This window comes from Syngnathus floridae, chromosome 2 (assembly GCF_059516105.1).
Source record: "Syngnathus floridae isolate MCC-2025c chromosome 2, RoL_Sflo_1.0, whole genome shotgun sequence".
NCBI classification, from domain to species: Eukaryota; Metazoa; Chordata; class Actinopteri; order Syngnathiformes; family Syngnathidae; genus Syngnathus; species Syngnathus floridae.
Window position 1 is genome coordinate 22,536,914 of NC_142414.1, and position 24,478 is coordinate 22,561,391.

General features: G+C 41.7%; 3 protein-coding genes across 5 annotated transcripts; 2 read left to right on the plus strand and 1 right to left on the minus strand.

Annotated features, from left to right (window-relative positions):
- Window positions 1-286: 286 nt before the first annotated feature.
- b3gnt7l (UDP-GlcNAc:betaGal beta-1,3-N-acetylglucosaminyltransferase 7, like) lies at window positions 287-2,240 on the plus strand. The gene has a single exon (XM_088368964.1). It carries the CDS (start codon window positions 571-573, stop codon window positions 1,804-1,806), a length of 1,236 nt encoding a protein of 411 aa, XP_088225090.1. The 5' UTR covers window positions 287-570; the 3' UTR covers window positions 1,807-2,240.
- On the minus strand, window positions 2,200-20,224 carry cep104 (centrosomal protein 104). 3 transcript variants are annotated; one of them, XM_088368963.1, is made up of 22 exons: window positions 20,090-20,224; window positions 19,380-19,506; window positions 18,704-18,877; window positions 18,332-18,470; window positions 18,080-18,142; window positions 16,630-16,706; window positions 15,457-15,625; window positions 14,291-14,473; window positions 13,971-14,192; window positions 12,746-12,961; window positions 12,437-12,604; window positions 11,644-11,811; window positions 11,182-11,358; window positions 9,031-9,228; window positions 8,141-8,209; window positions 7,828-7,906; window positions 7,208-7,280; window positions 6,972-7,080; window positions 6,773-6,911; window positions 6,038-6,105; window positions 4,860-4,947; window positions 2,200-3,939 (listed from the first exon to the last, which is right to left on the minus strand). In XM_088368963.1, exons 2-22 carry the CDS (start codon window positions 19,490-19,492, stop codon window positions 3,803-3,805), a joined length of 2,829 nt encoding a protein of 942 aa, XP_088225089.1. In that variant the 5' UTR covers window positions 19,493-19,506; window positions 20,090-20,224; the 3' UTR covers window positions 2,200-3,802. The 3 variants fall into 3 exon arrangements, with proteins under 3 accessions (XP_088225089.1, XP_088225087.1, XP_088225088.1); XM_088368961.1 differs by having other exon boundaries at window positions 7,819-7,906; XM_088368962.1 differs by having other exon boundaries at window positions 7,819-7,906; window positions 19,954-20,091.
- Window positions 20,225-20,462: 238 nt separating this feature from the next.
- Window positions 20,463-23,964, plus strand: lrrc47 (leucine rich repeat containing 47). Its single transcript, XM_088370027.1, has 7 exons — window positions 20,463-21,089; window positions 21,499-21,942; window positions 22,266-22,382; window positions 22,482-22,597; window positions 23,159-23,261; window positions 23,403-23,492; window positions 23,610-23,964. The coding sequence occupies exons 1-7, from the start codon at window positions 20,520-20,522 to the stop codon at window positions 23,826-23,828; spliced, it is 1,659 nt and encodes a 552-aa protein (XP_088226153.1). The 5' UTR covers window positions 20,463-20,519; the 3' UTR covers window positions 23,829-23,964.
- The last annotated feature ends 514 nt before the right edge of the window (window positions 23,965-24,478 follow it).

A 24,478-nucleotide genomic window follows, 5' to 3' on the forward strand; every position in this document is an offset into this window, starting at 1 on the left:
GTAGAGACAATGGATAATGTAATAGACGCTTATGCAAATTGGCAAAAGAGTCACTGCAAAATTGAAAGTCAAGTTAATGGCAAGTGGAAATAGTTATTAGAATGTCTGTTAACTGTACACACTTAAATCCAAATTAAATTCAATACCAAGTGCGGACTTTCCCTTCACTTTTTGTCAGATATGTACATTAGGTATTAAACTTGTGGACACCTGATAGCAAAAAGTAGGAAGGGGAGGAAATATTTGCAAGTAGAAGAGTGAGTATAACGGGGGCTGGGTCTGTGCGTGCGTACGTGCGTGCGTCGCCAAGAGTCGAGAAGTTTGGGGCACAAGTGACGTGTCCGACAGCATTTGGCCATTCTCGAAAGCCGACCATAACGTCTCCACCATGACCAAAAAGAGCCCCGGGGCCACATCAATGTCAGCGCATCCTGTTATCAGTCTGCGCAGGGGCCCTGGGGGGTCACACGAGAGGGAGTGCTGGAGACAAGAGACACAAAGTTGAAGACGAATCACGATGGTGGTCCGAGGAGAAGTGTTGGAGATCCGCGTTCCACTGCACTGAGCACCATGGAACAGCTTTTTCGGAGAAAGCGGCTAGGTTTGCTGAAGCCTCTTCTGAGTCTCTCCCTCTTCTTCGCCTCGCTCCTTTTGCTCCACAAGCTTAAATTCCCCGAAAAGGACACTACGGGCAGGTATGTGAGGCACACCGACTGGTGCGGGGAGTGTTCTTGGTTAAAGAAGAAGAGCAGCAAGCCCACTTTTACGAGCCATAACCGTGCGACAGTTCCGAGCGTACGCGAGGCGCAGAGGCGCTCCAACAGGAGCGCGCCTTTCTGGGACGCGCAGGTGCTAAACTGCAGCGAGGACGCAGCGGTAAGGACGAAGGACTGGTTCCAGAGGTTGGACCCGAGGTTTCACCAGTTCGTCCTGCACCGGCACTGCAGGTACTTTCCGATGCTTATCAACCACCCGGAGAAGTGCACAGCTACTGAGGGAGCGGTGCACCTCCTCATGGTGGTCAAGTCCGTCATTGAGGAGCATGATCGACGCGAGGCGGTGCGCAAAACCTGGGGCAGGGAGCACACAGTGGAAGGGAAGAGCATAAAGACCCTCTTTCTTTTGGGGAGTCCCTCCGTTGGCAAAGACCGCAAGAACCTTCAGAAGCTGATCGAGTATGAGGACAAGATCTACGGGGACATCCTGCAGTGGGATTTCATGGACACTTTTTTCAACTTGACCCTGAAAGAAGTCAACTTTCTCAAATGGTTCCACATCTACTGCCCAGACGTGCAGTTTATATTCAAAGGGGATGACGATGTTTTTGTGAACACCGACAACCTACTGGACCTCATCAACTTCAAAGTGGAGGAGCACAAGGAGACCAACCTATTTGTGGGGGACACCATCTCCAAGGCCATTCCCATCCGGAACAGACAGAGCAAATATTACATCCCCAGGGAGCTCTTCGATAAGCCATACCCTCCTTATGTGGGGGGAGGGGGGTTCCTCATGTCCTCCCAGCTGGCCAGGAAGCTCTTTGTGGTCTCCGAGGACCTGGAACTGTACCCAATTGACGATGTCTTTCTGGGCATGTGTTTGCAGAGGCTACGCCTGAGCCCGGAGATGCACTCCGGCTTCAGGACCTTCGGCATTACCAGGCGCAGGATGAGCCCCATGAATAGCGAGCCGTGCTTTTACAAGAACCTCATTGTGGTACACAAACTGAGCGCCCAAGAACTCCTCAAAATGTGGAGCATGGTGCATCATGAAGTACTGGTTTGTGCAAAGAGGGCCTCTCTATGATGTGGTGGTGGGTGCAAGAATCCATGAAGGAAAGCAGAAGACTATTATGATACAGTTCCATTTTGGGAAACCACTACCATACAGGTCTACAGTGCAATTCTCTGTGCCATTTCAAATTTGAGCCTCATGGATCCAGAGTTGAATGTGTTATGGCGGTTTGTGCCTTACATTAATAACAGTGCAAGAGTTTCAGTGTGTATTGTCAACAAAATCAGGGTAAAAAGAAACCAAAGTGTCTGAAATTCTGTATTTTTTTTGGAGAGGGGGTAATATAGTGTAAATAAAAACAAAATAATTCTGTGTTCATCTCTGTTAAAAGTGGCTTTTGTTTGATTCATTAATAAAGAAATGCTGCTCGGGAATAACGCCATAGTCAACAAAATAATCAAAACCTGTGTTATGCAAGTTTATTTGTTTTTTTAAAAAAATGCGGGTACTTTAGGCAGAAAAAAAATAGTCACTTCACTGGTTTCTTTTATATCAAACAAAAATTTGTTTGATATAAAAGAAACCAGTGAAGTGATTAAATAAGGAAAAACAAAATGAACTTAGTACAACAAAAAAATAGTCATTGTCATGAAGATGTACACAATATCAAACCTACATTATAATTATTACATACGCAGTCGGGTCAATAAATACGAATTAGGACATGGACAAATACATACTCATCTTTTTAGCTTTAAACTCCACCAAAGTTTTTTGGCTTTCGATACGATTTTTTAAGGTGTGCCCAATCCAATACGGATCTGATACCGCCCCCCGCCCCACTATAGTACTATATATATTTTTTTAACTTCAACCCTAAGGTGTGGAAGAAATCATATACTACAGTACACATTAAAATGATTACTTCCATGTTTTGCTATACTTACAACACACTGAACTATAGTTCAATCTTTTGCTTAAGCCTTAGCAAAACTCAACTTCAACTGTACATCGAAATGATTTACGCCAGCCAAAAAGCGAGTCTGTGACTTGACGCCGCAAAAACACATGAAACAGGATCGGCCCGCTCCTGTGACTGAATCCGATTCTGTCCGATACTCACTAAAGAGCCGGACAAGGAGCAGGTACCGATGCAGAATAAGGGATCGGGACATTTCTAGTGTAAAGTTGCTCAAATGCACACCTCATCTGGCAAGACAACAGTAACCCAATACAGCAACACCTCTTGGTGCCTAAGGAGCGACTTCTGTTTGTGTAGCCGCAGTCAAATGCCACAGGCACTGGGCATACAGTATATCGACAGCTGTATAGTAGCATCTGGGTCTCTCGTTGTAGGAGAGCATTGTCAGGTCTGACAAAATAACTCCTAATGACGTCATTGGAAATTATTTCGGTTCTATTCGCCATCTGCCACACTTTAGCAGTCTAACTCGTTCAACTCGCTCTCAGAGCTAGTTTGTAATTAAAATAGTCTCATGCTTTTATTCTGAAACATTTTTAATGACAACATAATTGTCAAAATGTCCCCTTTTTGAACTTTGTAACCTTTGCTATCACTCTAACCAGTCTTTTTTCTTGTGTTTAACTATGTGATGTGGGTGTGCTATACAAATACTGTGAAACGACTTACTGCATGCTTCATCATTGGTTGCAATGAAGCATACCCTGGACCTATAATTAGTTTTGTTTTTTGTTTTTTTTGTAAATTTTATGTGTGATGTGAACAAGTGGAGCCAATTTGGACCTTGATCAAATTTGGACTAAAGATCTCTGACTTGAATTCAGTTCGGCATGACAATGTTTTCATTTTTACGACCAGCGGGTCAGCTTCTCATTTAAGCCCATATCTCACTGAGCAATAACAGTCTGCGAACATTTTTGCAACATTGTATGAACCCTGACAAATAGCCGAAACTCATTCTGATTGCAAGCAGGTCATCAAATCACATGGCATAAAACCTTTCCCAAGATTGAGAAACTAGGGCCATGACATGATGGGTGACAGTTGATCCTCTACAGCAAGAAGGTGAGTTTTTTTCTTTAACAGTCACCGCTTCCCAGGTGTGTGTCCTCTAGCCAGGGGTGCCAAAGACGGGATCCGACTGCCTCTTCCCAAAGCCCTGGCTCCACCTCGACTTCCCACCGACCAGGTGTTTGGGACCTTTGTGCTAGCAACAGCCTTACCTGCACACAAACAGAGAGGCCCACCACTTGTCAAACCCTTGACAAAAATAAAAACCTTTGTCTCGCGTTGTATTTATGACCAAAACAAAGCAGCCATATACGTACAGCAATTAAAGAGCGTAAACATGGCGGTGTCGTTTTGAATTGACTGTGTTCCTTTGCTTTGAAGAAAATTTCGGTGAAAGCATGAAAAAGACATTAAGAAATCTACAAACTGTTTTTAAACTGCGAGAAAAGTGCAAAATATGTGTCCTTCAAGAAAAACCTCATTGCAGGGATTCTTAAGCAGTAGTGAAAGCACATTCCAAGGGTATAATGCTAGACTCGTATAGCAATGGCTTAACACTTTGGAAAATGCTGCTCTATTCCAAGTAAATTTCCTGGAACTTAAAAAAAAAAAGTAAAAGATATTTGCCACAGTTGTTTATAGCCAAAGTGAAATGAAGACCACACAGATTAACTCATGGTGGCTTTCTGTACCTGCCTCTGCTTTCCCTAAGGTACACCCTGAGAAGTAAACACATTTCATGTTTGACTGTTTTCTGTGAACACTCTTGACGACCCCACATTATGCCATTAATTCCAAACGGATGTATTTCTGGAGTAATTGTGGCTTGAGATGCCACACAGACAAGACCATTATCCATTCCTTTGAACACTCAACTTGAAGAGCCACAAGAGCTCTTTGATAGGAATTGGGTTTTTTGTACCGACAACTGTAATTAGCAAATATTTCTGTGTTACTGTGGTTCTAAAGACTGTCATGAAAAGAAATGAAAAATCACAATGTAAAGATTTCATAAATATAATGAATCATGTCACTAAGTTAGAAAGCCAATTTGGAAAAGTTGCACTTTGTAATGTGTGCTGTGCTGTGCTGTGCTGGTGGATGTATGGACAAGCGGGTATGAATGCTTCACCTTGTGCTGGTTGGGTTCTCTGGGACACCGCGGCCCTGCGTGAGTTTTGTTTGCAGCCCTCACTGCCCGTTAGGTGAGCCTTCCAGGCCTGCAACATGTACAAAAGCTGCTCAGTAAGTCCAGTTGTGCCCTGGAGGACCTTCAATCCGAGGATGCCACGGGCAACTGTAGGTACCAGCCAACGGCGGAATGGCCGCCCTCCTTCCTTCTACAACACTGCAGCCTTTCATGGCATCTGTTCAGGCAAGAGTGCGACTTTCTCGTAATGTTTTTTTCTCCCCCTCAGCAATTTTGACGGGTGTGTTTGCATCAAGAAACTGCATGTCATGTCTAAGTTTTTAGTGAGATCACCGCAGAGTATGTTTACACTATTTGCGTTACGTCTCCTTGAGCAGATTCTGCTTGAATACGAGCAATGATAATGAAATGAGAAAAAAAATTGATTAAATGTGTTATTGTCGATAATATAATTATTATGCTGGTTGTTCTGACACTCTAAGCAGATGCAGAGTATACGCAAGACAGCAGTGCAAGGGAAAGGCCAACTCAGACAGTCAAAATCAGAGAGACCTTTTGATTATTTTGCTCGCCCTCATTCCAAGGATTTCGATTATTTTTTCCAGTACCACCCACAACAAAATCCAAAGAATGATTGTGTGCATGTGTGTGCGCACAAATGCGTTTTGCTTGTGCCCATGCATTTAAGTGCGGGTGTGAACATGCACGTGTGGACAAAGACAGGGTTACAAAACTGACTTCTGGCCTGAAAAATTCTCCCAGTCCAGCCCTGCAGGTTATTCAGGGTTTTCCCTCCTTGGTTCACCTTTTGCAATTCAACTTGAGAGAAGGAATGAGGCAGCACAGCAAGGAACAAAGAAGTCTCCTCGTTTGAAGTCTTTAAATGGGTCAACAATAGCAGCGTTTTACCTCCGTTCCTCTCTGATCTTTTACTTTTTTAGTGTTGGTTTGATGGTTGAGGGGAAATGCTAATGGTGTGAACGCCCAGGGTCTGTCAAACAAGCTATTTGTCTTAGTATGTGAGACCTTTGATAAAAAGATTTACTTTTTTGATATTTGCAAAGGTGATGTAACTAAGTTCTCCCAATCTAAATCGGAAAAATGAAAAGAATGAATGGCATCTTAGTTGTTTGAGCTGACACACTTGTTCAGAATCTTACCTCTTCTCCCGGTGAAAAGTTGCTGTGACACAAAGGGCAGTGGCTGGAGCGTTTACCTGAGACAGGGGCTGAAACAGAAATGTGACACCTTTAAGCTACCGTACAGGTATAGAGAACACTGGAAAGGAAAGGAAAATGTGATAGGAAAGAACGGAATTTTAAATTTAGACATTGTTTCAATGATGGATTTAATTCATCAAGAAGGAATTCATCAAGAAAATCCAATAATGTCGAGAATAATGGGATTTATGGAATAACAAAGCCAAACCTTAAAGAAACGCAAAGAAGACTCCACACTTGTCAATTATTAATACTGGCATATATGGTTGGAGCACCAGCCAGATACAGAGAAATACTTTTAAGTAGCTGAAGCTCAAAACTACATCCACTTGGCCTTCAGATGCTTTCTGGCTTCTTTTGTGCATATTTCAAGATTTACAGTTTATCGCATCTGGTTTATATTCCAATTCAAGACAATTTTCCAAACTTCCATGGGATAAAGCAGAGCAAGAGGCTTAAATAGCCAACAAAGTACCAATGAACAAAGTCCGCGAATAAAGGCTCCAGCTCACCGACAACCTTAATGAGGATGCACAGTATAGAAAATTAATGGATTAGTGAAATAGAAAAAAAAATATTAATCACTTTTGGCTTGAACACTTCAATGATATAGAGATACAAAATGTCATTGCTCCCACTCAACCAGTCATCCAAAACTTTAGATGGGAAACTCACGTTTGCAAGTGGTACCCTGCATGTGTCGAGTCAGATCTTCTGTGGCCACTGCCTCCGAGCAGCGCAGACACTGGCTGAACTTGGACCTACTATCACATTCGCTTAGTAGGTGTTCTGTGAAGCTGGAGATCTCCACTACCTGCGAACACCACAAGCTGCAATAAAAGAGAAACAATTTTTTGCTTTGGTGGAAGCTTACCTGTTTGCATTCATCGCAGCGCCGCAGCATGGGACAGTGTTTCCAGTAGTGGAGGTCTAAACCATCTTCCGTGAAAGAATCGTCAGTTTTGCCGCAGAATATACATAAGCTGGAAAAAACAGTGAACTGAAGTTTTAGAAAACAATGACCATGAATCTGTAATATCTACTGCATTGTATTGTGAATGAAGATACTAGTCAGCTAAACAAGCTAATGCCTAAACACACGTCACTTACTTATCCAGGTATATGACAGATCGTTGGACCTCCTCGGTGGGTGTTGTCTTGTTCTGAGACAATTTTAGAACTGCTGTTAAACAAGAAGATGAGACCTGTCACTTCCAACTGGACAGCACTACATCAAACTCTTTTAACATTGAAATTATGAAAAGTTTGTACATTTAGCATTCAATCAATATTTGTTACCACTTTTGGTTTTAAGTAAGAATTATTTAATGAATAAGTTAGTTGTCATTTATTGTTTTATGTTTGAGATATTAACTGCAGCACTTTGCTTCAGCTGCTTTTTTTTTTTAAAAGTGCTCTATAAATAAATAAACCCGAGTTGAGTAAAATAGGAAATACTTGACATTCGCCTTCATGGCTGATGCAGCCCCCAAGTTCAGTGTCTGGACAGACAAATTATAGCAGTTGCGACTTAACAACTCCTTAAATTGTGAAAGCAATCCACAATGAACAGGTCATGTTTGGGGCGATCAATATTTGTCTTTGCAGGTTTCAAAAGATTAACAGTACATTCAATTCGCTCTCAAAACCAAGCCTGATGGTGAAAAAAATAAACAGTTGAAAGGCATTAAACTGAATTGGATCTGTCTCCACATACATACTTTGTTTACCAGTCTTTTGAGACACCCTCTCAACTTTAGGAACTTCTTTCTTGGCCATTTGTCCTTTGGTACTTTTACCGTCTCCCTCCTTTAAGAAAAGACACACATGTGAGTAAATAGTCCCAATCTAAAAGAAAATGACAGACATTTGTTGATTGACAATGGAGAGTGTTCTTTCCCTCTTTTGTTAGAATACAATGTACCAGTTTTATTTGTAAAATAGACTTTTTGAAAGCCCACTGAGTCAAGCGGAGTTATAAATGTTAATTAGAAGCCTTTACAAGGTGTGATGTAACTGTGCTCCGATGATAACTCCACCTACTGTCATGTCCGTCAAGGCAGCCAGCTGCTCTTGCAAAGAGTGGATCTCCTCTTTCTCCTTCTGCCCATCCTGCAAACCACCACCCATTATAGAGCCGGACAAATTTGTCACAACGTCAATACACCATTCATTATCTGTGTCTACTTTTATTTGAATATTGAGTCATGGAGCCTGATGTGTGCTACTACCTCGAAGCTTTGTAACCTTTGGAGCAGCAAGGTTGTACTGCATTGATGTTGATGATGACTGAGGCGCAACAGTGTGCCAATTCAGTAATGGCAGGGCTAGCATTCTGATGATGCTGGTGCAAATTAAGCTTACTCACGGGGTGACTCACAAGCATTACAGTCAAATGTCCCAGCATGTCAGTCATCCAACAAAAGCCAAACCCGTATATGGGCTACATAGTGCAAAGCAAGTATTGGAATTTAAATAAATGCAGAGCTAGAAGACTATCTTAAATAGTTAAATGCTTACAAATTATTTGATCAAAACAAGCATTGATGCGGCTTTAAGCTAAAATTTTAATGCCTCCTTTTGTCCTTTGTAGCATAAAATTTAAAAAGATATCTATGGTGTCATGTGAAAAAACATCCATCTGATATGTGAAGCAGCTCCATTGCCTACCTTCAAGCTGCTCTTCATTGATTGCATTTCAATAAAACCAACAGTTTATTTTTCTTGTCGCAAGCAAATTTTGAACATGTTAAAAATTCCCTCGCGGCAAGAAAAGTACAGGCGAGCGTCTGCCAAACAAACCTCTAGCAACTGTTTGAACGAACCCTGACATGAAGGCAAAAATTCATGTGACTGGTATCGGCAAATGTCAGTCATTGGTATCACTATGAGCAACATAAAATCCTGATCGGAAAACAGATGAAAAGTCTTGCCTGAGTTTCCTCCAGCTTTCCGTCGATTTTGGCAAAGCCATCAAATAAGGTTCTGTAAAGGAAGTTCTTCCGAGCAGCATTAGGAGATGGAAAGTAGCTGAGAACAGCCGAACTGTGCTGCTTGTACATGGACAAGATGATACGCACTGCCACTTCTCGAACAGCAGACGCACCATGCTCCAAGGCTGCCATACAAAACTGAAAAAGATACAGCAGAAGTGTGTTTATTGATATACAGCTTCAATACACCGATGTTCTGTGTGACCTGGCTCAAAATCTGTTTGAGTTCATCCCAAAAGCATTGGGTGTTTTTGCAAAAAACTCTAATACAAGTTATACTGACATTGCAACACACACAAATAAACCAGTAACATGGTGCCGCAAATGACAGCGGTACATAAATACGCCCAAGCAATTACGGCTTCCGTGCCTTGCTCCTCGGCAAGTACACAGAAATGCCTCCCACCTGCACTTTCCTGCAACCAGTTCCGATTCCCATACCTTGTTACATAGTGGGCCCCTAAGCTGAGTCCTTACAGAATTTCACAAGGCAGATCACCCAGGTAACGGTAGTAGGAAAAGGAAAAAATGTTCAAACCATCCGTGTCCTAACACTCTTGGGGTATCAAATTCACATACTAGCGACATGGGCATGTGGTATGTGGACATATACAGGGCATATTTGTTATATTATACTGCTTTGCAAAAGACTAGTTTCTTTTCCCTAATGACTTGTTTTCACGTTAGTTATTTTTCACTAACAATGGCATTAAACAGGCTTCTATTGCACTTAGCAAGTTCCTGCAACTTAACATACAATTTGTGGTTTCATTGAGTGTTTTCCTTCATGTTGCTTTTTGACATAACAGAGTATATTTTCAAATTACCAGTTAACTTAAACTGCAAAGACTGTAAGAATTTTTTTCTGTAGCCTATACAAATATAACCACTGTAGGCATGTCGTATGCATTTTATGAAAGTCATTTAGTAAAGGGAGTAGGGAATAATAATTGAGTTATATCACACCGACAGACTTCAAATGTGTTACATTGCATGTTCATTCTAAACATTTTACACATGCTGGTGGTAACTATGTTGTATGTGATCCAATATGACTGGGGTGTTTTACTAAGTTTAGGGGTTAGGGTGCACACTCAATTGCACGTACACTATAGATTGTGCTTGATGTTAGCAATGGGTGTGAAACTGTTGACCACCATATTTAAATGAGGGTCTTGTCCATTGGATGGCTCGGATGGTTTTCACTACAGAACATTTGAGAGTGGAAGACATATTACTGAGTAACAGAAAAAAAATCTATCGCTCTGGTTATTTTGGGGATGCTATCGACTGCAAAAAAGGCATATTTTGTTTGATTCAACTAATTACACCTGTGGGATCAAATCATAAATAAATAAATAAACAAACAAACAAACAAACAAATAAATAAATAAATAAATAAATAGTGAAAAAGTTTTAATCTTAGCACAGACCATGCATGCAGGATACTCGCTGAAATGTTTAAAGTGACATGAGCAAAGGAAACCCCCCCTCCATCCCGTCACATCTCAATCATGACTGGAAGTGTTTCCTAAGCAAATCTTGGAGGCGCTCCACACAAAGGCAACCAGCAAGCATGTGCAAACATGCAAACAAAGGCCACCTGTGTGGAAAAGGTTAAAGGCAAACCTAACAATTTGCCCTCAATGATAAAAGATTCAGGAGGGCTAAAAGGGGTGAGGGGTCATAAAGTAAAAGAAAGGGACAAGTATTGCCTTGTCCACCGTGGTCAGTAAATGGACATTTTGAACATGGATAGTAGGTTAGTGCTGAAAGCTAAGGAAATGAAATGTTAGTTTGTGTCCAGAGACTGCGTATGGCCTACACAATTTTGCAACTCATCAAGGTGTGTAAAAGCTTTTGTAAAGGTTACAAAAATGAACACACTTTGACCCCAAAAATTCAATTCATGGATACCTGAAATGCTATCAACCAAAACTTGGCCTCTGCGATATATGACATTCTACTTTTGAAGTATCTTGTAAAGTGGAGAAAAAGAGGTTGCTTTCCCAAAATCTCAAAATGAGTCAACAAATTTGGTGACCCAATGCAAGAGCCAGGACATTTAATGAATCAATTGAAGTCCTTTACCATCATTACATTCGCCACAGTGAATCCAGAATTCTCCGTGCCCAGCTCCACCAGGAGATTTTCGAGCAGCTCGGCCCGACTCTGGGCTAGACGAGAGGGAAAGTTGGATTTGAAAGGCTTCACCAGCTCAACGTGTACAAAGTGCAAGACCCGAACATCCTTCAGGGCAGCAATTTCCTAAACAGCAAACAACAGAGATGATGCACTGTAAGCCACTGTCAAGTCGCATCCGTGTGCCGTTGTACATTCTAATTTATCCTTCAACACAAACATCTGGATGGAGAGGAAGTTGTGTGCAAAGAAGATGGAATACCTCATCTGTGACATTTTATCAAGTGACTGGAATGTGGAAACATGGGAACTGCACCATGTGTTTCCACCATGTCGAGACTAGTATGGCACATGTCAAGGGAATGAAATGAGCCGCCTAGACTGGCCATGAATGTCATTGTGATACAATACCTGGATAGTGGCTGTGGCAGCGTTGCGGAGGTGGTTAGTCAAGTCTCCAGTCCTGGCCAGTAGGGTGGGCCAAGTGTTCTCCAAACAGTGAGTGACCTCAACTCTGCCCAGACCTGGGATGAGCTGGCTCAACATGAAGAGCAGCAACTTCAAGGAGGCTTGGAAAACCTAAATTGAGGCAGATTTTATGTGTGTTTACAAATATATCCAAAATCGAATTGTGCACTTTGTTGTTGGTATATTCATTTGCTTTTATTGTGCTTTGTTTACTCTGTTGTCTGAAGGCAGGTTGGCATTGAATTGCCTTACCTGGCTACTAAAAGGAATCTGAACGCATTTCCAAACCCCAGGTGCAGTTACTGGTACATGATCTAATGACTAATCAGAAAATAATGACTTGAATATATAACCACATACGCTAACACCTTGATGGGGAACGTATGTACGTGTAAATGCATTTAGATACATGGTGGTTCAAGTAATAAACTAATAACCTTGAGAATTGTTGTTGCTCTACACGAGAGAGAAATGTTACTGTGCTAATTTTGTGATGTTATTTTTTTTTTTTTTACTGAGGAATCAAGCTCTGGGAGAGGAGGTTTGGATGCCATACATAGGGAAAACACTGTTCCGTGTGTGAGAGTTCAAAACCAGGAGCATAAAGTGTGTTTGTAACGGGGCTCCAGTGAACATATAACTGCGGATACATTGGTAGAACCATTGGTGGAATTGATTAAAAAAACTAATTAAAAAACAAACAAAACACCCAATGACTAGAAAGAAAAGGAGTTACAGATGAAACTTTCTCCGAGAGGGCCCTCTTGACCAAGAAGACTGCGGCTCTTATCATGCTTCTCAGCTCCTCTTTGGGAGTCGTGGAGGGCACTTCCAAGAGTTTCTTGTGCACTGCCAGGAGTGCATCCTCCCTATTTGACCAGGATTTAGAATATGCCCTTGCAACCTGGAAAAGAGTAGTCAAGGGAAAAAAAACAAATCATTATGTTTACTTTGGAATTCATCTGTTTTTATGACACAATAGATATGGAGATCCTATAAAATCCCATACAATCACTTAGCGGTTTTCACCTTTTCTGTCACTTACCAGACTCTCACCATACACCTCTATTGCATGGCCAGCCTCTCTCTGAGCCTTTTCCGAGAGGGGCTCCGGTTCTCCGCCCACCTCAGGGCTAAGCAGACGACGTTGGGTGTCAAGTGGAACAGAGTGAACCATTGCAGGGCTCTGTATAGCCTCCACTGGCTGGTCCTTTCCCTGTGGGGCTGGCAGATGCCTCTCATCAAAAGGCACACCGATGAACTAATGAAAGAAATTTGTAGAAATGGAAAACTCATTGTACTTAATATGAAACTAGAAAAAAATATCCAGTTTACTTATTTGCATTTAAAGAAAATAATAAAGTGTTCAATGTGCAGGGTTGAATGGGCAGGAGTCATGGTAGTTTTGAGTTGTAGCGTTTTACTAGTTGAATAAATATTAAGTTTTGAAATCAATGAATAATCATTTATAATAAAAATGATTTCTATAGCAAATATACAAATAAATAAGCATGACTAAAATAAATGTGATTGTTATGTTTTTAAAGATCGCGCAGCCCTCGGCACCCTTCAGTAAATCCTCTTGCGCTTTGCCCCCCGGGTCGGTTGGTGGTCGGCTGCTTCGTACCCAGCTCAAAAGTTCGGTCTTAAACCCACATGGGCAGCTGGCGGCGTCAGTCATCTGTTGCAGACTTTTAATTAAATAGAGAAACTTAAACCTGTAGTTGGGCTGACCTCGGGAGGTGGTGAGTAAAATGTAAAAAGAATCCCACCACCAACAATCCTCCCGTGTACCTGGCCTGAGGTGGACTAGACACGCTGACTATGAATAAGACAAAATTACTTATGCAGCCAGACACCTTGAGAATAAAAATGTTTTTCCCTCATTTGGCTTCAGTAAAACATTTCACTGTTTGGGTACGCAGCACATACTCTCTGCCATGGGTTCCACCCACATGACTCAAAATGTAGCCACTTTCACTACTATACAGGGATAGTAAACAAGCCACAAATTCAGTAGTTGTCATACTCAGAGACCTAGCCCGCAGCACCGCTAACTCAAAGTTAGTGAGCCATTTTAGCCTCTCACTCATTTGTGTGATGCTGATTTCGGCTTGTCTCTAGTCCCACATGGCTTTATATTGCTCATCTTTGTCGGAGAGCAAGGCCCATGTTGTACTTATTATAGCAGCATGTACAAAGAAAGAGAGCTAAATCTGAATCACTATTTTCTGTGGGATTTTTCTTCAGCTAAGATAAGTGGCACTTACATTTATTATTTGAAGCTCAGACGAGGCGCAAGGTGAGTCAGGTGAGTTGCTCCATTTTGGTAAGAGTGTGTCAGAGTCTGACAGACGGCTCTGTGGAGTATTTGAAAGGGCTTTCTCTTTCCTTTTTGTGTCAATGGACTTGGTGGGGAGCGAAGGGATGGCTGAAGAACAAAGAGGTGATGGAACCTCCTTGGCTGGACATGATTCCGATGCACTTGTGATCTAAAGATGAAGCAAATGAGCGGAAGTGACTTATAATAAATTGTGCCTCCCACACCCTACCTTCTTAAAAAATACGGCATAGAGAGCAACTCACTTACCATTGCCTGTGTTTGGTGACGAACAATTGCCATATGATCATACAGGTTGTGGACTTCCAGCTGCTGGTAGACACTCCGCCGGTATGCATCCATTTCATCCTTCTTTTTCTTGGCGAGGTCATATTCCTCCTTTTCAATTGCACACTGCCTCTCCACATCAAACCTTGCCAAATGCTCCCCAGCCTGTCCAGAATGGGTAGAGGTCTTGTCAGGATGCTGTTCAGGCAAAACGTAACGACAGAACAACTGCTCTTGGTGTCCAAACCAAATTAAATCAGCCAGTTACTTAGAGGAAGAACTACTGCTGCCAAAGAAACACTACAATATGGGAATTCTGATTAGGTATATAGATTTAGATATGTGCTAGTCAAGTATTGTTGAGAATTTGGCACAGTAGACGTAAGAAAATTGGGATAACAAAGGCACAGTAAGTTTTCATGCTCATGAAGCTCATAGCACTTTTGTCATCATGTTTGCAAGTGTGAAGTTTCTATCAGTCACCGAGTCAGCACCATGTTCTAATTAATGAAAGGGTTATATAAATAAATTTGGCTTGACTTGTCTTAATGGTGAATCTATATTTTCAAACTGAAATCAACAAGGCAAAATTCATTTGTGAGTAAATGTCATTGCCCTTCATTAAACCGAGCAACATCTTTTCTCTGGCATGAAAATTGTACAATGCTTTTCTGTTGAGGAGTTCCACAAATAAGAACTTCTTTTAGTGGATAAAATAAAGCTTGCAATTAACTGAATGCATACAGTGTATTTATTGGCTTTCAGACTGCCATGGCAACAGCTTTGACTGCTGTGCAGCTGACAAGGCAAGTGTGGCTGCTCTCTGGTTACAAAAAGCTGCGAGGTTGAGTAAGAAGGCAGAAGAATCGACATGACCTGACAGTCACTGCAGCTGTTGAGCTTATTAAGAATTCATGGTGTGCATGGCAACACTATACAAACGGGTCAGGAACGGGAATCTGAGCAATGTTTAAGTACTGTTCAATAAATGTTGAACAGGTTTTTTTTAGGGTGGCGTACACAAAGAGAACGTTCAGAGGCGCAATAATCAGAGGCAAAATATTGTTGGCGAACTTTCTTCATTTAGGAATTTTGTCTTATAACAAAACCAATTATTTTTCAATATACTGGAACAGTATTGATGGTACCTTTTGAAGATCAGCAATGGCCTGCTTCAGATACTTGGCTTGCTCAAATCTCTCCTGGTGAACCATATCCTGCTTTTTTTGATCCAGCTGGCGGATGATGCAGGCAACTTCAGGGTCCTGGTACATATCAAAGGCCAGGTCATCCAAGGGAGATGTGGAGTCATATTTTCTAAGATCAAGAGAAAGACACAAATTTGGCTCTATTTTCGTGTCTGGCGGCGAATGTCCAAAGCAAAGCACTGTCTAATTGTGCGCCATTGCGGGTGTGAACACAGCTGAATCTGTCTGCCTGCACCATGATCGAATTTAACAAAAATCACATTACAGCACCTGCTTCCAGCTGCTCTCAAGTTTAGTCTACTTTAGGCTAACAAGTTTTAAGGGGCAGTGGGGTCTGCCAAATTCCCAAACCTGGTCAACTTGGCTCAAATGCGGGTTTTGGATTTAGATGCGGTTTCAAAATTTTCCCAAATGGACGGTTTATTTCCAGGCTTCTCCAATTCCGATTCAATGATAAAAAATGTAAATATCATGTAAAGATAACCCAAGTAAACGTTTGTTTGTTTGTTTGTTTGTTTGTTTGTTTGTTTGTTTGTTTGTTTGTGTGTTTGTTTGTTTGTTTGTTTGTTTGTTTGTTTGTTTGTTTTGGGGTTGCTCTGGGCACATTTGTATTATTACTTTTGTATTATCCGTCTCCTCAACTTGTCATTGGCATGTTCCAGCTACGCCCAGGGAGGTTGGCCAGATTCGCATGGATTTTAAATTTATCACAGAAATATGCTCGTCTCTAATTTTCGGGTCAAATGTCTCCTTCTTCGTCCTATGTTTCGTGTGGAACACACCATGTCACCAAACATCACAGTGACTACTGGAAACTAGTTAGACCGGCTCATTGATTGCAAGTTTGAAGACACCAGGGATGCTAAAAAGAGCACACACCAAGGTTGAAAATATTCATATGGTTAAATTATTCTGAATCTTTTACAGGGGTACAAGGCTCGAAATAAATTTTTTTTAATGAGCAATTTTGCAAATCTGCTAATTTGTCCATCAAACAATATGAAATTGTTGCGTTCTATCTACGAGTCCTTGAATGCCTTATTGGTTGTCTCCTGCTTGTGCAGTATTATTAACACAAGACAAAGACACCCGGGTTCAATGGCCGAGTCTCACCCTGCAAGGGTCGCATCCAAGGCGGCTTCCAGCTGGGTGCCGTTGAGGTAGTGTTCGATCAGCTGCTCTCCTCTTGGCTGGGGGTAAACAGATGGACAAATCACACATACGAACCCACGCACACACACACACACACACACACACACACACACACACACACACACAACACAACACACACACAGGATGTTCCCTTGTTATCTAGCACTAAACTTGTACAGATACATGGCTACGCTTAGGTGGACAAAATTTCTTCAATCCGATTAGAGTTCAGATTAAAATTAGGGTTATAAAATACTACAAAATGAAGAAAATAGACTTCACCATTGACTTCCAAATAAATTACTACAACTCTATGGCATAAATATTAGAAGTCTTGTTATAAATGTCATCCAGAACCTCTAATAGTGTTTAGGTCAAAAGAAAAGGTCTTGCTGGCCTGGACCACCCAAAAGGCTACTGATAAAATTAAGCGGAAGCAAGAGTAAGAACAATGATATGAACTGACACAAAACTAAGTAATACAATGATAAACATTGATGAAGGCCGCAAGTCAAGAAGATAGTTGCAGTCATTGCATTGCATTACATTACATTACAAGATGTACATACTGCTTCTTGCTGCTCGGAATACAAACATCGCTGTGCATGTATGTTCAGCATGAGTTGTGTCAACACAATTTGAGACCAGGGAAGAGATGTATATGCAAGCAACTGAAACCCTACAGGTGGGTTCAGTGCTGAGGTGGAGGTCCTTAGTCAGATTAGCAAGAAAAACAATGCACTGCTTGTTCGCTGGAATCTGTGCACGAGTGTGTCAGTGTCTTTACATGAGGGAGAGAGTGAGAGTGTGTCTGTGAATGTGTGTGTGAGTGGGGGTGCATGTTTAAAAGTGCTCTCCCCTCAAAAGCTATCTGTCTGCAGGCTTATCTGATTACAATGACTAACTAAAAGCCTCCCTCTTGTGTGATTGAATCCAAACTTCCCCTTGTATTTCCTTACTACATTCTTGTCAGATCAATCATTCAAACATACTGTATATATGGGCACTAGCACTTCGTAATGATTTATGCCTTTGAGCCAAAAACATGTTCCATTCAGTTTCTATGCAGCTTTTCCTTATATGGAAAGGGTCAGAGGTGTTGCATTGCGTCCCAGAGACGGAAAGGGTTAGTACACCATGGCCTGGGGCACAAGCAATCAATCATTCACACTCATAACTATGGACAATTCAATTAACAATGGATGCAAATAATAATAATCTCATAATTTTCCTTCAGTTTAAAGCAAGGTAAATTTAAGACTTTTTAATTCCATTTGAAATTAAAGTTAAGACCAATTTCTCAATGTCCACCATCGTACAGTAAGCAGGGGAAATGTCTCAAGATTAGCTACAGCACAACAGCGCCACCCACTGCTGCAAAAATAAAAGTTCAATAACAGCTGATACTTACAATAGTGTAAGAAGCGCCCCCATCCAGGGGATCACCCAGCACATTGATGGCCACCAGCGCAACCTGAAACCCCAAATAAATGTCTGTGAGGTGGAATCTACAAATTTTGACAAAAGGTAAAATGATTTATTCTTCCAACCACAGAGCTACAAGCTTCAGAACGGGTCATGGAAATGGTGCTAAAGTATCCGCAGTGCGCTTCACTCTGCACACTGACGAAGATAGACTGTGACATCACTGAGCTTCATTTACCTGATTGTAGCGATTGTGACGATTCACGTGATTTCTGTGGAATGTGATCCTCAAGTACGTTCCAACAGCATCTACATGGACCGACTTCAGCTCCCGAGCTCTGAAGCCTGTCTTCTCGTTGTCCGACAGAGACACGTAGCTGTGGAGAGAGGGCGTCATGCAGAATTGTATCTGTTTGGTGAATTAATTTTTTGAAACATGCTTACAGATAATTTTGAAATGAGCATTTCTTTACATGTATCTCATGAACGTCCTGTTCTCACATTACAAAATCAATGGATCCTACAACTCTATTTCACCAGGAATGCCTTCTTTGGACAGTTGTAAAATATCTAAAAAATAGGAGTTTAAAATTATCCTCAGTAGTCTCACCCTAACTTGTGAAGTTGGCCGATGAACATGGATGTGCAAGGATCAGGAGGACTGTCTCCAATGTGGAACTCCACCTTAGCTGGGATTAGGTAATGGTGGGCCAGCAACTGCAGCTTCCTCACCCGACTTCTTTCCACCAGCTGCAGGGTGATGTGCTGAGGGTAGCTACACAACCTGTGGAACATTTTGCATCATTTTGGCCTGTGAGTCAAACCCGATCCAACTGTCCCGCCATTCCAGCAGTCATACAGCAGTCACACGATTCCGTGACTGTTTCAAATAGGTCAATTTTAAGGTTTCACACCACAGAAAATTAATTTAGCAAGGGAAGTGGTTCAGTATTAATATAACAGAATTTAACAATGACACTAGCCAAGTCTACAGTAGAAGTGTACTACTTTAAACTACTTTAGAAATAACAGGGCTTGCGGTTTCCCCTGCACAATAACAATAATCAGGACTTAATAAAAGAATCAGGAACTAAGAGAGGCTGACATAATTTTATGAAGTGACAGGACATTGCTTGGGTGTCTGTATAGGATAAAATAAAATACAGATATAATGCAGATCAGTAGTATTGTTGCATTTGACCTTGATTTTTAGAATTCCTGAAATGTAACCAGTGATGACAACAGTCATTGGGTGATGTACAATCAGTGGGGTGTTGGTATACTACCTGCTAGATCTCCAACCACTGACAGTGGGTGCATGGACAATGAGGTGCTGGGCACTGAAGTTGTCCTCATGACTGGAAGAACTAAGTACAATAAATGCTATCTTTCTGGGCATCCCTCCGCCGTATGCTGCAAAAATAAAAACAAGCCAGGTAACATATATTCCCGTGATGTATTGTGTGGAGATTTAGTCTTAATGAGTTACTGTTTTAGGTCAAGGAAAAAAAAAAAGAGACGCATCTTTCTGTACCAATTTTAACAGGCCAGAATCTAATACAGAATTATTGTATACAATTCCTTATTGCTATTACTATAAAATGGTTATATTAGACTAAATAATATTAATAACGAGATATCTTTCCAAAGTATAGGTACGTATGCGTGTAGCTATTGAATGGTGACAAAAAGGTACCCAGAACATAGTACCTAATAATAATAATGTATATTACGCAGGTAATGATGATACTGACCGTGAGTTAATGAAACAGAAACACTTGAGTGGTAGTTTCTCTACGCGACTTTTCATGATGGGCGAGCGCTCATGGGGATTTGACCAACATGGCAGAGCTTACTTACACTAGCTGTGTTGTGATGTTGTTTTGGGCAGCTCTCACCGAGCACACAAAATTATGTCTTCCAGTCTGAGTGCTTTACGTTTTAAATAGTTGCAAGACAGACGAGGCACCATTTGGTGCGTTCAAATAAGTCTTACCGTAAACGTCACCGTAAAGTTGACAGCTCGCACTAGCGTCTCATCTCCATCACCACAAGCGGCAACTTGCACGAGCATGCGCGATGTTGCGGCTGGCATCGCAATGCACTGTGGTCAGTGTAGTTTCACACTTACCAGGCCTATCGTAACGCTCTGCCGTCTTCTGCTTATAAACCGGATATCAAGTTTGTCATTTCAAAACAAAGGTATTAAAAGTGTATTAGAGGGTCACGAGTCACAACGTATAGTTTTAACCACTATTGTTGAACCAAGATAAAAGAATAGACCTTTCTAGTACGTTCATATATTTTAATTCTCATTAGGTCCTTTGAAGGACGCTAATTAGTAGTGTTTTGTTTTTTATTCCGAAGGCTTTAAACGGAAGCCATGGATCCCCTTGTTTACATTTAGCGGCAGTCAAATTGCCAACATGGATGACACGAAAGCATGGCCCGAAGTGGAAAAAGCGGCAGCAGAGAAGAGACGTGAACTGGTTTTACAAGGTAGTTCGGCCAATGCAAAAATTTCATCATACGGGGGCCTTCCGTCAGCCATTTATTCCCTCACGCTCCTCAATTATCTGGAGGTTAGCCAGTGCCCAAGTCTGACAGAGCTCCACGAGGACATCCAGCATCTGACAAACCTTCAGAGTCTCATCCTGTGTAGAAATAATCTCGCATGTATCCCGAATAACATCAGCAGCCTCAAGTCGCTCAAAGTTCTGGACCTGTCAGCTAACAACCTTGGCCTTTTACCGGAGGGGATCACGCAATTACGCGAGCTAACCACTTTGAACGTGAGCTGTAACCACTTGGAGGCTCTCCCAGATGGACTGAGCCAATGCCCCAAGCTTTGCAGCGTCAACATGTCCAAGAACCGCATCATCGGGTTCCCGAGGGATTTCTACTCGGAGAGGCTGGATTTGCTCAGCACCCTGATGGCCTCGGATAATGCCATCGTGGAGCTCAGCACGGACATTCACAAGTTATCAGCTCTGAAGGTGAAGCCCTGAACGTCGGGTCACGGTCACACAAAAATACGGGATAAGCTCCAGCACGCCCAAGACCCCTGTGGGGACAAGCGGTACAGATAATAGATGGATGGATACATTCCTAGAGTTGTTGGGGGACAATTTTAATGTTAAGAAAGTTACTCTGGTAATTTAAAAAACACAACATTTTATGAGAAAAACGTCATACCACTATCAGACGTTAATGATATTACAAGAAACAAATTGTTTGCTTGTTTGCAATAAAGAGGTCACACAAGCATGGGGACAAAATAGTATTTGGTTGCCACAGTTTTTTTTTTTTTTTTACAACAGAATTAGCATGAATTGCTTTTTCGTTTCAAAGTGCTAAAGTAACTCAGAGACCTTGATGTGGTTCTACTCTTGTTTGCCATTTCAGGTGCTAGATCTCTCCAACAACAAGCTGAGCGACATCCCGTTGAGCCTGAGTGACTGCCCCAAGCTAAAGGAGATCAACTTCAGAGGCAACAAGCTGAATGACAAGCGCCTTGAGAAGATGGTGAAAGGCTGCCAGACCAAGTCCATTCTCGACTACCTCAGAGGAAAAGGAAGGCAGGGAGAGGAGAAAGGTGACATGGAGGGGGGGCGGGGTGCAAATGACAGGAAGAGGAAGCAAAAGAAGAAGAAGGAGGAAGAACGAGACGAGTTGGAAGAAATCAACAAGATGGTGGTTAGGGTTCTCCATGTTTCCGATGCGCCTGAGGCACTCACGGTCAGAGTGAGTGCGGAGGTGAAGGATGTACGCCCTTACTTGGTGTGCTGTGTGGTCAGAGGCATGCTCCTAAAACCTGGGAATGCTCTTAAGCGGTTCCTTGTGGCACAGGTATGTCAATAAATTGTGATCTTTTTTTTTTTTTTTTTTTGGCACTCCGATCATTATGTGGCCAAGATATTTTTAAGCAATGCAGGCATTGGCAACAACCCGCAAAGTCCACTTAGTTTTTGCTGAACAGGTTTCTGTAGAAATTGAAACTGGTTGAGCCCATCCAATCTATCCACCCATCCATCCTCTATACATCTTGTCATCAGGGTCGCTCTACAAAGTCTATCTTCTGCATTGTCCTCCTCTAACATAAGCTGCCCTCATGTCTTTTCTCAATACATCAACCTTCTCATAGACTTAGAAGTTTCACTTGTTCCCACCAGACGAAACTTCATGAGGACATATGCGGAAAGAGGACCATCGCGACCATCGCCACTCATGATGTACAGCTTCTCAAAGGTCCACTGGTGTATGATGCCAAACCTCCCACACAGCTCAAAGTAGGCTTACATCAAGCCCTGTCTAATTCCGATGGGCAAAACTCAACCAAAGTCTTATAGATTGTCACCGGTGGCTCTTTTTTTTTTGTGCCGTGTCAGATCACGCCGTTGGGTCGGAGGGATATGACAGCCGTAGAGCTGATGAGGCATCTTCAACTGGAGGCTGATGAGCTGAGGAAGCAGAAGAAGAGGCAGAATGTCACTGGTCTTCACAAGTCAGTCCCAAAATTTTATCAAAACATTTCTGTTTGTTGGGGGGTAAATTAAGCTGACAAAACGACTGGAAATTGCAAGTGTTGTAATACAATAAACAAACAGCTAACACACTCCTGTCCAAATACCAGGATTTTTTTTCATGTGACCAAAATACTATAAAAAAACTAAAACATTTTACTTTTTCCACCATTGTGATTTATAAGCTGCTCGTCAATTGGCAAAAAAAGTCTTTTTGAGAGGGCAAGTACAAATAGATAAGATGAATTTTTATTTTGATCTGGTTAATTGTAAACAGCATATCCCAACTAGGGTGTCTACACTTATGCAACTATCAGTAGTTCATTTTTTTTATATCTATCGATTGAGTTGTATACAGTAGGTTACAGGTCACAATCATTTGAACTAGAGATAGGCTTGTAATATCCACTAAGTATATTTTGATTTCTTTTATGCTTCAATTTATGGTCTTTCACAGCTCACATTTCTTACAAAATCTCAAGCAACTTTCAGGTTGTTATTTTTTTTAATAAAGGCAATACATGCTTACCACCTTGTTCCAGATACCTGGACCTTCTGCAAGGAAAAGCACTTTATCCCTGTATTGTGGATGCAGAGGGCCACGTGATCTCATTTCCACCTATCACAAACAGTGAGAAAACCAAGGTGTGTGTGATTCTTGTAAAATATAATTCGGGGAGCATTTATGACAAGACTTCAAAGAGCATACTCTCTCTTGGCCATTTGAAAAAAGCTAAAGTCCATTATGGTTTACATGATGTTGTGTATGCCGCTTGTCCTCAACAGATCAAAAAGACAACCAAAGAGTTGTTTTTGGAAGTGACGAGTGCAAACAGCCTGCAGACTTGCAAAGATGTTATGGACACTCTGATTGCAGTAAGCCCCTTTTGTTCAAATTATACAAATATAAAGCATCCAAACTTCTAAGAACGTTAAACTTTGAAATAAGTCACAACGTTGCAAAGCAAAAGGATAACTTCTGTTTGCTTGCAGAAAATGGCAGAGTTGAACAAGTTCACGGTCGAGCATCAAGAGGAAGTGGGCTCTGATGAAGAGGACGCCCCATCAGGCCAGCCAACTAGTACAGACGCCTGCAGTGATTTGACCATCCAACAGGTCCGAACTGTCGACCAAGACGGGAACCTAAAGGTGGTCTACCCGTCTAAGACGGACCTCTCCGGAGACATCCCCAACTTGACAGTCATTTGGTAGTACAGCAATCCCAGGTTTCCACAAGGGCTGAGTTCTAAGAATGCAGCAGAAATTGGGCACATTCATTTTTTTCTAGTTTAAGCCTGAAAGCACCCTCACACCTCATTCTAAATTCAAATAAATTTACTGTAATGTGTTTTGTGGCACTCATTTAACTTGTTTTAACTGGTATTTGCATTTGGACGCCATAATTAACTCGTTAGTGTAACTGTGCATGACTGTCATACAGTGACTGGTTTGAACTAGCATTTCTGCATTCCTGCCAAGATAACTACCCCTTTGCTGCACTATGTTTACAGGTCTTAGTTCATTAAATATACAATGTTGAGTTGCAGTGTTATCTAATGATCAATGCAAGTAACAAGTCCTAAAGCTGCCAAGTGAGCCATGACTAAAATAAGTCATCTTGTCTTCACAATGTATAATTAACATTTCGGAACCTTTCATGACCCATGTTCAGAGAACGCTTTCAAAAAAAGCCATGCCACTTTACCATTTCAGGGTGGGGGGGGGGAATCTCAATGGGACAATGTTGGAACAGTTCTGCAAACTTGCCTTTACACCCGACTTATTTAGGCCAACAGTTAACTAGTGTGAATTTACAGATCCAAAACTCAACTGCCTACGAAAGTGGCAGAAACTCCGGATCA